Source organism: Cebus imitator, unplaced genomic scaffold (assembly GCF_001604975.1).
Source record: "Cebus imitator isolate Cc_AM_T3 unplaced genomic scaffold, Cebus_imitator-1.0 Scaffold486, whole genome shotgun sequence".
NCBI classification, from domain to species: domain Eukaryota; kingdom Metazoa; phylum Chordata; class Mammalia; order Primates; family Cebidae; genus Cebus; species Cebus imitator.
The window spans coordinates 1,896,398-1,912,069 of NW_016107801.1; the positions used below are offsets into that span (position 1 = coordinate 1,896,398).

Sequence of the window (15,672 nt, forward strand, 5' to 3'; positions counted from 1 at the left end):
CTACGCTGAGGGGTCCCAGGGTGAGATGAGATGAATGCTCGGAGTTCCACGAAGCTGGCTGTGGTCGCGGTGGCTCTTACAACCCCTGATATGGTTGAATGGCAGCTCTGAGAAAGGCAGGGAACCACTGCTCCCAGTCACACCCCACCCCTGCCTCACTCCCACCCAACTGCCCAGCTTCGCCTGGCCCAATGTGGAAACGGCTTCCGTTCTTTAAGAGCACAGGAGCCCCGGGCATCACAATTCACTCTTTTGTGCCAAGCACACACTGCGCACCCTGCTCCCGCTGGGCCATGAACCACAGACTCTAAGAGCCTGTCCATGGTACTGACCCCAGGGTGCCCTTCAGCTGGGGTCTGGGGAAAGCTTCTAGAAATCTGTGGAACCCCAGAAATGGCCAGCAAAATGCCATTGTCCCTGTGCTCTTTCTGGGGACCCCTCAAGGAATCCAGGCAACCAAAGGGGCAAACCCTGGGCATGGGACAGTTTCCCGAACACCAGCTCCCCACTCCGTGCTAAGCCCGGCAGCATCAGTCCCCCTGCCATGGGCATTTTTTGCCATCCCAGACAGACCGTAAGCTGCTCAGAACGGTGGTGGGCAGGGGCCTGACTCACTGCCCTCTCCCCCCGCAGCTGAGCTGGGGCTAGAGCTGGGAAGGCAGACATTCCAGGTGCTGTTGGGAACTGCCCTCCGGGCCCCCCAGACCCCCTCCTGCCAGCCCACCCCCAGCTGGGCTCTGGATAACGTCTCGGAGGCCAACCTCAGCAGCGCAGGGCAGCCGAGCACTTCCTCGTCTGTTTATTACTGAAGCCGGCATGTGGGAGCCCGCGGAGCATGAAATTAGGAACAAATGTGCAGGAGGTCTAGACAGGAACTCTGCGGGCTGCGCTCCGATCGAGGACGCCGGGGCCCTTGGGCTTCCAGGTAGTGGGAGCGCCTCTGTAACCAGACAGATGTGCTTGTGGAGGAAAAGGCATTCTGAGTCTCCGTAAGCCCTCGACGAGACGCCGCTGTGGGGAGGAGTCTGACCGTGAGGCCACGAGCTTGGGTTCCAGGCCCAGCTCTGCCCTGAGCCCCCAGGGCGGCCCACTCTACCCCAGCCTTGGTTTCCCTATCTGGAAGTGGAGGGCACCCACCTCACCTGGCTGGAGGGGTTGCTTGTGAAGCTGTCAGATTGCAGGGCCCCTGCAGCCGCACTGCAGTCGGGGACTCTGTGTGTTCGCCAGGCTCCCCTGTCCTGGGGCCCGGTGGGTTTGGAAGGTGCAGGGCTGGATGAGCCAGAGGGCACGGCCAGTGCCGAGGATGCAGGTCTTGGCTACTCCCTGGCTCCTACCAGGAGTGCTGGGCATCTCAGGTGAACGAGGCAGACAGAAGCTTTCCTTAAGTGTCACACGGGCCCTGCACCATGCAAGGCAGTGGCGGGGGCTGGGGCACAAACTCCGTAGGCTCCGAAGGCTCCATCCCCTCAGGCTTTACAGCAAGTGAGGGGGATGCGGCAAGAGGGACGGAAAACTAGCAGAGTCTGAAATTCGGCACAGGACATGTGGCCCAGATGGCAATGAGCAGGGGTCTCCTGCCAGGAAAAGGCGGGTGTGGGGAGGGGCTCCCGGGGGAGGCAGGTGGAGGCCGGTGTCTGGCTCTGCTGCCAGGTGTTCCCTGCCCATCCCCCCGGCCCCCAGGTCCGCACCATTTGGTCCTCAGTGCTGCCGGAGGCAACTGAAGCTTGTGAGCACAGCTGGCTCTCCCCGCCGGCTGCTGAGACGAGACAGGGGACTGCTGCCTGCCCAGGCCCCTTCACCACAAACTCTGTGGATGGGGGCAGGGGACGCACAGGGGGGCCCCATCTCACAACCTGTCCCTGTAAAAACCCGGGGTGGGAACAGGGAGGCAAAGCCATTTATAAAGCTTTAAAACCATTTATGGTCCCAGGGGGCTGATAAACAGTTCAGCGCTCTTGCCAAATTGTCTTGGCTGGCAGTGTGGAGGCTTCAAGGGAGCTGGAGGAGGGGTGCTGCCTGCGTCACAAGCAGGGGCAGAGTGGCCTCCGCCAGGCGGTCACTGGGCCTGCCCGGCAGGGCTCTGCCTCCAAGGCTTGGCCTGTGCTGTTCCCAGCACCCATAGGCCCTCTCCTTCTCCCAGCCCATCCTTCAAGGCCTAGCTCAGAAGCTTCCTCCTCCAGGGAGTTCCCCTTGGTTCCTCCCCGATCCATTACCACCCTGAGCACCCAGGTCCTCCCCGGTTCTCTCAGGCACTCAGCTTTCTCAGAGCTCAAGTGTCCTTGGGGGCCAAAGTGTCTGTAGCCCTTCCCTTCTCTGCCCACCCTTGGAGGGTGTCATCTGGCTTTACCACTTTATCACTTGATGCTTTTTTACGTTTGTGATCCTGACTTTGTTGTGTGTCTGAATCATCTGGATTCCTGGCAGGGTTGATTAAAAATCCAAGTCCCCCAGCGCTGGGAGGAATCAGTGTCTAAGCCCTGCCATACCCATCTTACAGATAAGAAAACTGAACCCAGAGACAGGCCTCTGACCCAAGGTCACCAGCAAGAGTAGAGCAGGACGGAGGCCCCTCAGGCTCATGTCACCTGGGCCACAGCTAAGCAGAGTCCTTGGGTCCATGCAGGGAGGAGGCTGAAGGTGAGCACTCAGGGAGGGCAGCAGGCGGTCCGTATTCTTACCCCATTAAATGAAAAAGTGGGACGTGGTCCCTCTTAGCTCTGGAATTTGAAGTTTTGAAGTTCTATGGTGTGCATTAAAAGTTCAGGAAGTCTTCCTGGAGGAGGAGGGCACATGCTTGCCTTTGATGGTGGGTAGGTCTGGGAGGATGGGCATTCCAGAGGGTGGGGCGCAGCAAGAGCAGAGGGGCAGCAGGAGGGTGGGGGCCCAGTGAGGCCCCATTGCTCCTGGGAGCTGCTCAGAGTGAACTGGGGGCTGATGTCAGGCCGGGCGCCGGCGGAGCTGCCAGCGGAGTGTGTGTCTGTCGGCTGTGCCTGGCCCTGGGACCTGGCGCCGTCTCGGGCGTTGCTGCTCTTCAGCGGGCGTGTATCTGCAAAGCGAGGCTAAGAGGCTCCAGCTGGACCGGCCCGGGTGTCGGAGGGTGGCTGCTGACAGCCCTGGGCACCTGGCCTGAGCCGGCACCCTTCCCGTCACGCTGCCAGGCCGCTCGCTGCTGGAGGAGACCTGGGCCCGGAGGAGCTGCAGCCGGGCGGAGCCAGGGACCAGCTGCATCTCAGACCTGAAAGGGAGCTTTAGAGCAAGCAGTCTTTTTCTGAGACCTGAGGAAGGACTTAGACCCCGAGAGGGACGAGGTCCTAATAACATCAGCATGGCACTGAGCACATGCACTTCCATCCCACAGAACACCTGGGGTTCTCCCGCTTTACAGAGGAGGGAACTGAGGCAGAGGAATGGAGGCATTGGAGGCCCATTCTTATAGTTAACAAGAGGTAGGGCCAGGCTGGCGCTTGAGAGTCCAGCCCGGGTGTGTTGTATGGCTCCCCTGTACCCATCCCTGAGCTCCTCAGCCCACCCACAGCCGCCCGCAGTCTCCATCCTCCCTGCAGTCTCAGCCTGACAGCAGTGGGAGCCCCTTGACCCAGGCATATGCTTCCCTGTGGCAACACCATGGTCCCTGCTATCGGTCAGCCCCAGCCGTGGGCCCCAGCCATGGCCCCTGGTGGAGGGCAGTGCTGAATTATAATCCCTGCATGACCGCAGACAACACTACCTCCCAGAACCCCTCCCAAGCTGTGCGAGTGCCCTCATTGATGAAGTTGGGCCATAATTACGGGGTGCAAATAGCTCAAATGCACTCCAGGTGACACACACAGCAGGAGTCACTCTGTGGGATCGGCACCAGAGTCGGGACCACTGCAGCAGTCTCTCCTGCGGCCACGGCCTTCCCCACTCCCTCCGGGGACCGGTGCCTTCTGCGTCTCCAACATGTGCACGTCCACCCCAAACCAATAAGCTGTGGCCCAAAGGTCAGGAGCAGATGGCTCAGATGTGGCCACCAGCCTCCTGGCTCAGGGGACAAAGAAGAGGGCCACAGCTAGGCCAGCACCCCCAATCCTGATATCAGCACAGCGTGTGCTCCCCCAAAGATGCTGTGGCATTCAGGCTGTTTGTGTGGAGGAGACACGGAATTCAGCAGTCAGGAGAGGGCGGCAGGGGCCCCAGGGTGGATGGGAGCAGTGGATCCAGCCCTGACCCGACCCAGACCCTTCATCTTACTGGGGTACTGGGCAGCTCACTTCTCTCCAGGCCTCAGTTTACTTATCTTCAAAAGTAAGCGCCACACCCCCCCGTGCCACACGGTCCCAGTGGAATTAATGGAACGTGAAAAAGAATACCACTGCAGTGGATTGAAACATGTTAAATCTATTTTCAAAAAGCAGTGAGATTGCATCGGTACTGTAAACGTCCACAGACCTCACAGGGCACCAGCTCATTCTGATCCCGGATAAAGGCAGGAACGGAACCTCCGAGCCTTCCCTCTGCAGGCTGCACGCTAGGGTAACCACACAGATGAGAAGGGAACGTGCTTTGGAGCTTTTTCAGGAAGAACTGGGGCCCTTAAACACGTGGAAGAAAGACGACATTTGGAAAGTCTCGCTACTTTGTAACTCCCAGTGAAGTGACGGAGCCAGGTGAATGCACAGCCCCCCCTGCAGCAGTGTGCTGGGAGCCCACAGGACCTGACACTGGAGGGGCTGGCCAAGGGCAGCTGCGGCCATTAGCAAATGGTGACATCAGGATGAGGGGCGGCAGACACCAGGCCCTGGAAGAGACGCAGCAGGAAGCCAGTTGGGAGAACACTGATAAAGGAGCACGTTCAAACGCCAGGCAAGGAATCCCGGCCAGCTCCGGGGCGTGGAAAATGCTGTCAGATAAACAGCCCATTTTCTCCAATAAACAGCATGGGGGTGGGGGGCGTGAATGAGTTTCGAGCTGTTCTGGAGCAAAAAGAGCCAATATCCTGATTTGAACTAACCAACTGTGAAAAAGGCATTTCAGAGATGACAGAGATTGCTGAACGTAGGCTGGGTAATTTTTTTTAAAAATCCTCATCCGTCAGATTCCGCACTGAAGTCGTTATGGGTAAACGGATATGCTCCGTGATTTCCTTTAAATACTCCAATCTCTTCCTCCACCCCATCCCCCAGCAAGGAAAAAAAACCGAGGCTTGGGCCATTGTGATGGCGCCGGCTCCAACTGGTTTGTGAGAGGTGACAGTGAAACGTTCAGGAATTTTGTAAGCCGGTTGTCAAACCTTGCTTTAACTGAAACCGGCCATGGCAAGAAAATCTACAGCACAAAAATCAGCAAACGCTCCCAGACGGGTGCTTTTAGAACTGGTTTATCAGCTTACCACAGGACAGGGAAGAGCTAAATGCCAGCAGGCACGGATAGATCACGTCACTACAGTCTCTCTGCGTTGTGTCTGGAGGACGTTTTCCACAATAAGAAGTTTGCAAAGGGCACGTCCCTGGGCCTGGAAATCCCACGTCTAGGAATGTGTCCTGAAAGCCACCGAAGTAGGTTCAGGTGGTTCCCGTGACTTAGCTCCAAAGACGCTTATTAAAACATTGCTAAAAATATTTCCTTAATGTAAGAAACCCACACATCTGAAAGGAATTGGTTTTCAGTTTTGCAAGATGAAAAATTCTGGAGATGAGTCGCCCAACAGTGTGAAATATACTTCATGCTCCTGATCTGCACACTTAAAAATGGCTAAGACGGTATATTTTATGTGTGTTTTACCACAATTAAAAATTTTAAAGGAAAGGGGTTGGCTACATTAAACAATGGAATCTGCTTCGAGGTTATGTTGCAGAAGAAGATGTGAGGATCTGGAAGAATAACGGTGACCCTGTCGGACGCAAATGCAGGGAAGCAGGTTACAAAACCGTATGTTTGGCGAATGACTGCATTTGGGTAAATTTAAAACCGCAGGAGCTTGTAGAGCCAGACTGGAAGGGCGCCATTCATTGAGAGCGTGCGACACTGAGCACAGAGGGACGTGCTCGTAAACGTGTCACAAAACCCCGTGCTGTTAGTGTCCACCTTCTACGGATATGGAAACTGAGGCTGGGACAGGGACAGAGGCCAGCAGAGGCAGAGCAGGGCCTGGGGCCCCTCCCGTGGGCCGTCCCTGGTGGAGCTCCTGCCTCTCAAGGGTGCTTTATTTCCCCCAAGGCTCGTCTTCTCAGTTTTCTAGAATAGCACGGGCGACTTTTGCGGTGGGGAATCGTGATGCTATAAAGCTGGCGGTGTGTGTTGCAGGCTGTTGATGGAGAAGGGGGCGGATGACAGCCGGGACTGTGGTCATCACTGGGGGCATCTTGGCGACTGTGATTCTGCTCTGCATCATTGCTGTTCTGTGCTACTGCCGGCTCCAGGTACTCTCAGAGGGCGGGGAAAGGGACAGGCGGGGCAGCCCGGAGGGTGCCCCCACCTCGGGAGGGAGCCCCACATGAAGGCCACAAGGGTCAAGGCCCGAGAAGTAGGGAAGAGCCTCGTGGCAGAGGAGACGCTGAGCAGAGGGCAGCCGGGACCCCACTGTGGGGCTCAGTGAGATGTGCCTGAGTCCCCTCACCTGGGGCTTTTAATGAGGCTCAGAGAGGGGAAGGGACTTAGCCCAAGGGAGTGCCGCAGTGAGCCTCCCTGCCCATCTGCACTCCAGGGCCGTCCAGGGTCCCTGTGTCTCCCTGAGAGATGAGGGGGAGCCATCGGTGCAGGGCGAGGCAACAGAGCTGCCCACGCCGGTGCCTCCCGGCTCTGCCGATGTGGGCTGCAGACCCTTCCAGGCCTCAGTATCCCCACCTGCAAAATGGAAATAACAGTCACACTGTGCATTGCTGGGTGGAAGAGATGAGTGGATCATCGCGAAGCACCCCGCACTGTGCCTGGCCGGAGCGAGGCCCATAGCGCCAGTTAAACAGCTGAGGTGTCAGGCCTGGGCCGCCCCATGCCCGCTGTGCCTGTCTCCCCTGCCCAGTTGGGGCTAGCCCTTCCTGCATGCGGGTGCCGGGGTGGGAGCGGGCTGCCGCAGGGTCGCCATCCCTCTGCCCGCAGTACTACTGCTGCAAGAAGGACGAGCCGGAGGAGGACGAGGAGGAGCCGGACTTCGCCGTCCACTCGCACCTGCCCCCGCTGCACTCCAACCGCAACCTGGTGCTGACCAACGGGCCGGCGCTCTACCCCACTGCCTCCACCTCCTTCAGCCAGAAGTCCCCGCAGGCCCGAGCCCTCTGCCGCAGCTGCTCCCACTGCGAGCCCCCGGCCTTCTTCCTGCAGGAGCCGCCGGAGGAGGAAGAAGATGTGCTGAACGGCGGGGAGCGCGTGCTCTACAAGAGCGTCAGCCAGGAGGACGTGGAGCTGCCCCCGGGGGACTTCCAGGGGCTGCAGGCGCTCAACCCCAACCGCCTCTCTGCCATGCGGGAGGCCTTCGCCCGTAGCCGCAGCATCAGCACTGACGTGTGACCGGGGCCTGCCCCCGAGTCCCTGAGGGTCCTGAGACCATGGCAGGGCTCCCATGGCACACCCGCCTGGCCCCAGGCCCCAAGTGGGGCTTGGCTGAGCCCTCCTCAAATCCCTGTCCTCAGGGGAGGCCCAGGCTTGAGGAGCCCCAGGGCTCGAGGCAGGGATAAGGCTCATTGAACACAAACAAGTCCCCAGGGAGGCACAACTGGGATCTGGGGCTGGAAGGACCAGTTGACCATACAGCGGGCCGGGCACGGATGGTTGCTCCTGACGCTTCTGTCTCAGCCACAGCAACTTGGCCAACCCGAGGGGTCTCCATGGGTCACCCCATCCCTGGGCCTCAGCCTCACCTGCTCAAGGAAGGGGTGACCTCAGTGAGGCTCGGGGCCCTACAGTAAGGCACCCCCACCCCAGCGATTGCAGACCAAGGATTCCGTGCCTCCACCCTGAACTCGGGCCTCTCTCTGCCTCTTTTCCCTCTCTCCCCCCACTCCTCCCTCCCCCTCTCTCACACACACTCCGTTTCAAGTGCCAAGCGTCTGCCCAGGCTGAGACATGAGGTGCTGAGCTCCCTGCAGATGGACAGGTTGCCCTAAATGGGAGACTGTCGGGGGCAGCAGGGCCCTTGGGATGCTCAGCCCAGACAGGCGTGTTGGTGGGAGGCGGAGAGGCCATGTCACAGCCCATCTGCCTTGGGAGCAACAGTGTGGAAATGCTCAGACGCAGTGCTCAGCCAGAAACCAGCTGGCAGGAGGCAGCCCGGGGCCAGTTAGGGTGGGCAGAGCCGAGGCCCAGGGTTTGACAACCCCCAGTCCCTGTGAGACTTGGATGGCCCTTCCCACCCTTGGGCCTCGGTCTCCCCATCTTGTGTGATGAGGGGCTGGTCGCAGAGGGACCCTGAGGACGGAGGTCTTCAGGCTCTGGGTCTCAACAGGAACTGAGGTCCCCAAGGGAGACAGAGCTGCAGGTCACCTCCCCCACCTGCTTCTTAGCAGGATCCAGGAGGTCCAGCCCAGCCCCACCCTGCTCCCAGTGGACCCCAAGCAGCCGGAGCCTCCTGCTGCTGTGTGAAGGCCTACCCTGAGCCCACTTTCCACCAAGCGCCCACCCAGGCTGAGGATTCCCGGGAATTCCCACTCGCTGTCCTGCTGCTAAGGAAATGACGTCAATGGCTACCCCAGAGAAATCCCCCAAACCCCGGGTCACCAGCCATCAGGAAAGCAGCTCTTCCTCACCCAGGAAGAGGCACTGATTACTCTCAGCAGCCTGGCCCCAGGATTCCCCCTTCCCTCTCTGGGGCTCTCTCTCTCCTTCTGGGCCCTGCCATGGAGCCCCATGGCCAGGGCAGTCCGTCTCTGCCCAGGGAAGGCACAGTCCTGAAGGACAGGGCTGGCCGGGCGTGGTGGCTCATGCCTATAATCCCAGCACTTTGGGAGGCCAAGGCGGGTGGATCACGAGGTCAGGAGTTTAAGACCGGCCTGGCCAAGATGGTGAAACCCTGTCTCTACTAAAAACCACAAAAATTAACTGGGTGTGATGGCAGGCACCTGTAAACCCAGCTACTCAGGAGGCTGAGGTAGGGGAACTGCTTGAACCCGGGAGGGAGAGGTTGCAGTGAGCCGAGATCATGCCACTGCACTCCAGCCTGGGTGACGGAGTGAGACTCTGTCTCAAAAAAATAAAAATTAAAAAAAGACAAAGCTTTGCAGGCCAGTGGGCTTCCCTGAGCTGGGGGTTGGGGGGTAGTGGGGGTGGCCTGAGCAGGACACTTCTTGCTCTTACTCAAAAACAAAGTCCCCCGTTTCCTGAGGCGTCGGAAGTGCTGGCGGAGACACGGTCGTTACTGTTCTGTGGCTCTCCTACTTTCTCCCTGCCTGGTTGGGACAGGCCAGTGGCATTCACCCTTGAGGTCCCTCACAGCCCCGGCCCCCGGCCCGCCCACACCTCCGGCTTCCTCTGTGCATCTGTGAAGTCTGTTTCTGATGCGTTAGCGTGGGGGGTGGGCTGGGTGGGTCGGGGTGAGGGCCCGGAGCTGGCCCGTGCTGTGGCTGTTCTGATTCCATTTCCCACTTCCTTTCTGGTCTCCGTCCCCTCTGTAAATACGCAGATCTCTTTGAACCGAAGTAGGCACCCAACCCTCCCAGCCTACTCGGCTCCCCCGTGGGGACCTGCTGGGGAGCTGCTGGCTCCCTGAGGAAAGTGAAAGCCAATAAAACATCTCCCACACTCCCGTGCAGCGTCTTCAGTCCACCCGGGCATCCAGGCCGTCCACACCCACACTCTCCAGCCTTCTGGGAGGGACTTCCTTCTACCCAGCAGGAGACAGAGTAAGCTTCTCCCCGAGACGTAGCCAGGAGGGCCAGGACTCTGCCTGGCGGGGCCGAGAGCTGCTCTCGGGCTTGGGGGCAAGGCAGTGGGGCAGGGGTGAGTTTCCCGGGTGGCTCTCCACCTTCCAGCATTGAGGACCATGCTGTGGTGAGATTCCTGTGGCGGGATTCCCGTGGCACACCCACGTGGCCCCAGGCCCCAAGTGGGGCTTGGCTGAGCCCTCCTCGAATCCCTGTCCTCAGGGGAGACCCAGGCTTGTGGCAGGCATAAGGCTCATTGAATGCAAACGTGTCCTGGGCAGAGGCACAGTTGGGGCCTGGGGCTGGAAGGACCAGGGTGGACTCTGAGCCCCTGGACGGAGGGTTGTCGGGGACAGGCTGGGTCCCCTGGGACAAGTGACTGAGCATCTCTGGGCCTCAGTTTTATCTTCCACACAATGCAGTGACCATGATACCTGTGTTGTAGTGACCTTTGGAACATAAACCCAGGCGGCGCCTGTGCTGGCCACAGAACCTGGTATACAGTAAGTATACAATAAGTGTTGGCAGAAAGGAGGCGCCGGGGAGGAAAAAAGTAAGACAGGCAGAAGATGTGCATTGGGGGAGAGAGGAGAGAAGAGCAGCGAGGTGAGGGCGGGCACAGGGTGAGGTGGGCAGAGGCCTCAGACTCCCGGTCTCAGCGACTCGGTTCTGACCGGCCCAAGCTGGTGATTTTGAGCAAGTCCATACCAGGGGCCTCTAACTCCTGGGCTTCAGGGATTGAAAGGTCCATCCCGACTGCAGCCCCTCAACGCACATGCGTGCAGTCACACCCAGAGGCAAGAATACACGTGGGGGGGTACTGCCTCAGTTTCCCCAGAGCCCCAAGTCGTTCAGAAGCTGTCCCAAAGCTGTGGGGGGCCCTGCTCTGGCTCCCAGGACAAGCTGGCCTCACATCAAGGAAGCAGCTGGCACCCACTTACCTCCCAGGTGCCTGTGGCACCGAGACACCTCCTGGGGTCCCTCCTCCCACGCGGCATCCTCCGGCTGTGTCACTTTTCCGGGGTCCTCTTTCCCACCCTCTCATCTGGGAAAAGCCACTCCTGCTGCTGGTTCAGCTGAGCAGCCCCTCCCCAGAGGCCCCTGTGTCCCTGCACCCACGTGTCCAGGTCAGGAAGCACCCCCTGAGGTCCAGGAACGGCAGTGATGGTGCTGTTTCCCAGCCCCGTGCCCCCAACACCTCCTGGCTTCCTCTCTTCTTCCCAACGTGCTTGCCAGTGGGTGCCCCACACCTTAGCCAAGGTCCCCAGCCCCTGCTCCACAGCTCCTGTACCAGTTGCTGACAGGCTTGAGATGTCAACTCCACTCCTACTCCAGCGCCTGTCCCGGTGCCCCCAAACGCCCTCCCCGCACGCTCCCGGGCCCTTGTTGCTTCTGTCTGCACCTGCACCCTCCTCACCCCACATCTGAGGCCTCAGTGAGCTGGAGAGACCCCACATGGCCATGCCTGGGCCAAGCCCCGAGGCTGCCCACTCCTCCAGCCAGAAGAAACTGAGACCCCACGATGCCGCCATAAATAGGACCACTTTATTAACATAGATGAGCACTGACCCGACTGCAGGGGCGGGGCCCGAGGTCCATCCCAAACGCCCCATGGGCAAGCGCCTCTGCCCAGGGTAGAAAGTGCAGCAGGAGGAGAGCTCCATGGGAGGGGCTCCATAGGAGGGGATACACCTGGGCCTCCTTGCTGCCTGCGCCCCTCCTCACCCCCTGGCCTCCAAGGGATGGAGGCCCCCCACGTTGGGCTTGCCTGCCAGTCTTCTTCAGAAGGCCCTGTCACCCAGAGAGGGCATGGGCTTCAGGCCAGGGGTAAGACACATCCACCACTTGGCTGTGGGCCCTGGACCCCTCAGCTGGGGGCTGCTGGGGGCTGGGGAGGGGGGCCACGAACACAGGATCCACGCAGGAACACGGATGGGCTCCCACGGTAGGGGTGGCTCTGTTTTGGGGGAGGCCAGTGGGTGCTGGAGGACACTGCCCATTTCTCTGCCCCAGGAGCACAAAAGTCCATTGGCCATGGGAAGTCCCCTCTTGACAGCCGAGGCTCAGTGCCACGTCCCTCAGGCTGGCGTGCCCTGCAGGAGGGGTGTCTGTGGAGGACCCCAGAAGCTGCAGCAGCTTGGTCTTTGTCTGGAAGGGGCTGCAGCTGCCGCACCTAGGAGTAGGGGGGCCTGCAGGAGCGGCAGCACGCCTTGCTGTAGTACCAGTGCCCACAGAGGTTCACCTTGATGGCCAGGGCACAGTTGGTGCCCGGCTGGTCCTGACAGCTGTCATCTGGAGAAGGAACACAGGGCGAAGCGGGGCAGTTTCAGGAGGTGGCCGACAGGTGAAAACCCCAAGGACCCTCACGTGTCTTCTTCCAGGGGTAGGGGCAGCGAGCCTCCCACCCCACACAGACCTTCATCTCTAGCTCTCTGCCACCTCTTTCCTAGCCCCTATCTGTCCCCAAGTGGTCGCCTTCCCCAATCATGCCAGGTGATTTGATCTGTGTCCCAAGAGGGGTGAGGCCTGGGGCTGGGGTCTAGAGGAGCTACAGAGGTCGCACCCAAGGACTAAGTGTCCCCAAGGGGTCCCCAGGGGCTGCCCCGTCCACCACTCAATGTATCCAAAGCAGAACTCATCACACACCCTGCACGTGGCACCTGTTGGAGCCTGTCCCCTGTCCCGCCTTCAGGTGCCCTCCCCTCCCTGCCCCATGTCCCAGCGCCTGGCCATTCCAGCTGAATCATCCTGGATTCAGCTCTCGGCCCCACAGTGGCCCCACCATCTAAAGCTGACATTTTCCCCAAAGTATGGGTCTCAGCATGGCTCCCTGGAGCTGTGGAGCCCCAGTCAGGCATCCCCCACCCCCCTTCCCACTCCCCTCTCAGCGGGGCTCAGCCACGAGGGAGGAGGCCTCCGCTCCTAGTACACCTTGGTCTCTCAAGCTGGTTCCCGGGCTCACCATCCAGGGGGGCGATGGCTGCTCATCCTTCAGGCCCTGGCTCTGCCCTCGCCTCCCTGGGAAGCCCCAGGCCCACCTCTGCCTCCCCGCCCCTCACCTGGGGGCTCCGTGGGGCAGGGCTGCAGATCACAGGCCTGTCTGCCAACGGGCTTCACCAGCGGGTCGCAGCCGCGGACGATGTCAGTCCCCTGGTAGCACTTGACGTCTCGCATCCTCACGCCCACCCCGCAGGTCTTGGTGCACTGGTGTGGGAGACAGTGGGTGTGGGGAAAGCCCCCCGATGGGGCCAAGGCTTGGGCAGGAGGCAGGGAACCTGCACATTCACGCTTTCCCACCCCACCCTTCCCAGGCGGCTGTGGACCCAGCTGACACGGGACCAGGGGAAGCACATTGGAAACTAGACCTGCAGCCCCAGGCCGAGCTGAGGTGGAGACCAAAGGGCACTGGCAGGTGGTCAGGGGGCTCTGATTCTCTCCCACCCAAGGCTGCCTCAGTCTCCCCAGGTGCACAGTGAGGGGTGGTCCCTCCTCTCTCATCTCCCAGAGGGTCCCCTGGGCCCAGCTCTCCTGGGTCTGTGGTGCAGACCGTTTGTCATAAGCTGATAGAATGCATCTCAAGAAGCCACCAACCCCTCCAGTGGCTCACCGACCAGATGTTCCCCTTGGAAAACCCCGCTGAGCTCCCCAGAACACCAGAGACATCTGCTGGCCACAGTCACCCTGCTGTCCTCCTGCCAAGATCCCACAGGAGATGGCTCCCTCACACTCCCCCCGACATGGGTGACCCCACATCACCCAGGCACGTCTGGGACCCCAGCCCTCAGTTCTCTGAGGTGGGCGGGGTGGGAGGCCCCAGCCCTGGGGCCCACTCTCCACTTCTGTTTGCAAAGGAGCGGGGAGGACCGATTAAGACTTGGCAGAAAGACGGCTGCCCGCCTGCCTGCTCCAAGCCAGGGGGTGGGGGCTGGCATGGTCTGTGGGCAAGAAGAGGCTGGCCTGGCACTGATGGCGTGAGGACAGTCAGCCTTTGGCAGGGTCCCAAGGAGCCTCTGGACGTGCCTCTGGAGAGCAGCACATTCCCAGCCAGCCCTGGTGCCAGCTCCTCTGCCCCTGGGGAGCAGATGGGACTGGGCAGCTGGGGGAACAAACACTGACTGAGCCACCACTATGCAGCAGCACTGGGGCAACCACGAGGAAGGAGGCATCCACATGCCCACCGGCTGTCTCTGCCAGCCACGCCTCATCCGGCCGTGCCACCTCCTTATCGGGGCTGGGGGTTCCCCTCCCCAGCACCCCAGGATGTTCTTCTGGGGTCTTCCCTTCATGGCTCCCCCACGCCATGCTCATCACCCAGCAAGGTACCTGCACCTAGAGGGTCCCTGTTTCCTGGCCCCGCAGTGGTCTGCATCTGAAGCCAGCCCTCTTCCCAAACTACAGGCCTCAGCTGGCTCCCTAGGGCGCTGGAACCCCACTCAGCCTCCCTGCCCCTTCCCACTCTCCCCTCCCACCAGGCTCGGCCTTTCCAGAAGGAGCCATCCTGCCCCGGCACACCGTGGTCTTGCCGGTTGACTCCTGACTAAAGCTTGCCCACTCGTCTGGCCCTGGCTCAGCCCGTCTCCCCTGGGAAGCCCCAGGCCTGCCCTCAGTCTTTCCTCTCCTCGCCTGGGAGGTCCTTCAGTGGGCAACAGGGAATCAGTGAGGGTGTGTTCTTCCACCTGAACAAGCATGTGTGCTGTAGGGCAGGCAGAGGCCCTGGGCAGGGGCAGGATGGAGGCCACACGCCACGCAGAGTGCACGGAGAGCCCAGGGCCAGGGCCCCACTCTCTGAGCAGGGCCGTGCTGGGGTCCCCAGCTCAATCCTCACAGACTCTTGGACTCTCTGCCTTGAACTCATAAGGTTTAGGATCTGGCAACCAAGACGTGGAGCCCTCGGGCGCCAGGGCCTGAGACACGAGAACATTCCAGGCTCCGAGCCCCATCTGACACCCCTATTTTGTCGCCTGGGTATTCAGAGTTAGCCCATGAGGAAACTGAGGCCAGAGGTAGCTGGAGATTCCAGGTACACAGCCTGGCTGTGGCAGTCCCTGCCCAGTCATTCCCAGAGACCCTGTGGATGCCCCAGGTGCCCCTCTCAGAAGCTCATGGCATCGCTAGGTGGGAGGGCGCTGGGGCCAGGGCTGGTGCTGCTGTGAAAGGGGCGCAGAGGCTGATGTGAGTTACTCAAGCTGGAGTCTAGACAGGACAGCCTCCAGGGGCCCAGAAGGTGGAGGGGCACCCACTGGCTCAGGGTGGGGCCCTGGAGCCACCTGGAGGTCCCATGGGAAGTGGAGCAGAAGGGGAACACAGCAGGGGAGGTGAAAGCAATCTCTTTCCTCTACGAGACAATTGGGGCAAGGGGATGCCCAGCCTGTCACCCGCTCTGTGAAACCAGGGCTACCCACCCACCTCGGGGCTCCCTGCTCTGGGCCCCTCGGGATGAGCTGGTTCAGGCCTCTCTTCCCTTGCAGATGTCACACCCCACGTGGGGTTCACTCTAGGGCTGGACAGGCCTGGGCAACAGTGCCTGCTACAGCCCCCAATTACTGTGGGACCCCAAGTGGGCCAGAGAGCTCTCTGAATGTCAGATTCTTCCTCTGAGGAATGGGGAAAAGGGCCCCTCTCATGGCGCTATTGGGGGAGAGGGGACTCTTCAGGCCAAGAGCTGGGCCAGAGCTGCCACACGTGCCTCAAGGCCATGGGATGGGAGGGCTCAGCTACCCTCTACAGACAGCTGAGACCTCAGCTCTGTCCTGCCTGACATCCTGGAGCTGGGCATTCTGGAGGCTCAAGAGTCTAGGAATCTCGGAGGGGTGGGACCCACGCAGGAGATTTGCTGCCT

General features: G+C 60.6%; 2 protein-coding genes across 14 annotated transcripts in view; one reads left to right on the forward strand and one right to left on the reverse strand.

Moving 5' to 3' along the window:
* FAM163B (family with sequence similarity 163 member B) overlaps nt 1–8,934 on the forward strand; it is a 32,995-nt gene extending 24,061 nt beyond the window's left edge. Inside the window, exons 1-3 of one of the 4 annotated variants that reach the window (XM_017513118.2) lie at nt 2,504–2,637; nt 6,286–6,401; nt 7,078–8,934. In XM_017513118.2, the coding sequence (XP_017368607.1) occupies nt 6,309–6,401; nt 7,078–7,485 (501 nt within the window). In that variant the 5' untranslated portion in view covers nt 2,504–2,637; nt 6,286–6,308 and the 3' untranslated portion in view covers nt 7,486–8,934. Of the gene's footprint in view, nt 1–2,497; nt 2,638–6,285; nt 6,402–7,077 lie in introns of those variants that run through there. The other 3 variants (XM_017513116.2, XM_037732970.1, XM_017513114.2) reach the window with 3 other exon arrangements.
* A 2,420-nt stretch (nt 8,935–11,354) lies between these two features.
* ADAMTSL2 (ADAMTS like 2) overlaps nt 11,355–15,672 on the reverse strand; it is a 37,944-nt gene continuing 33,626 nt past the window's right edge. For 9 of the 10 annotated variants that reach the window (XM_037732972.1, XM_037732971.1, XM_037732973.1 and 6 more), the window contains 2 exons: nt 12,893–13,037; nt 11,355–12,125 (listed from right to left, as the gene is read on the reverse strand). In XM_037732972.1, coding sequence (XP_037588900.1) covers nt 12,007–12,125; nt 12,893–13,037 — 264 coding nt within the window. In that variant the 3' untranslated portion in view covers nt 11,355–12,006. The remainder of the gene's footprint in view (nt 12,126–12,892; nt 13,038–15,672) is intronic. The other variant, XR_005197507.1, reaches the window with a different exon arrangement.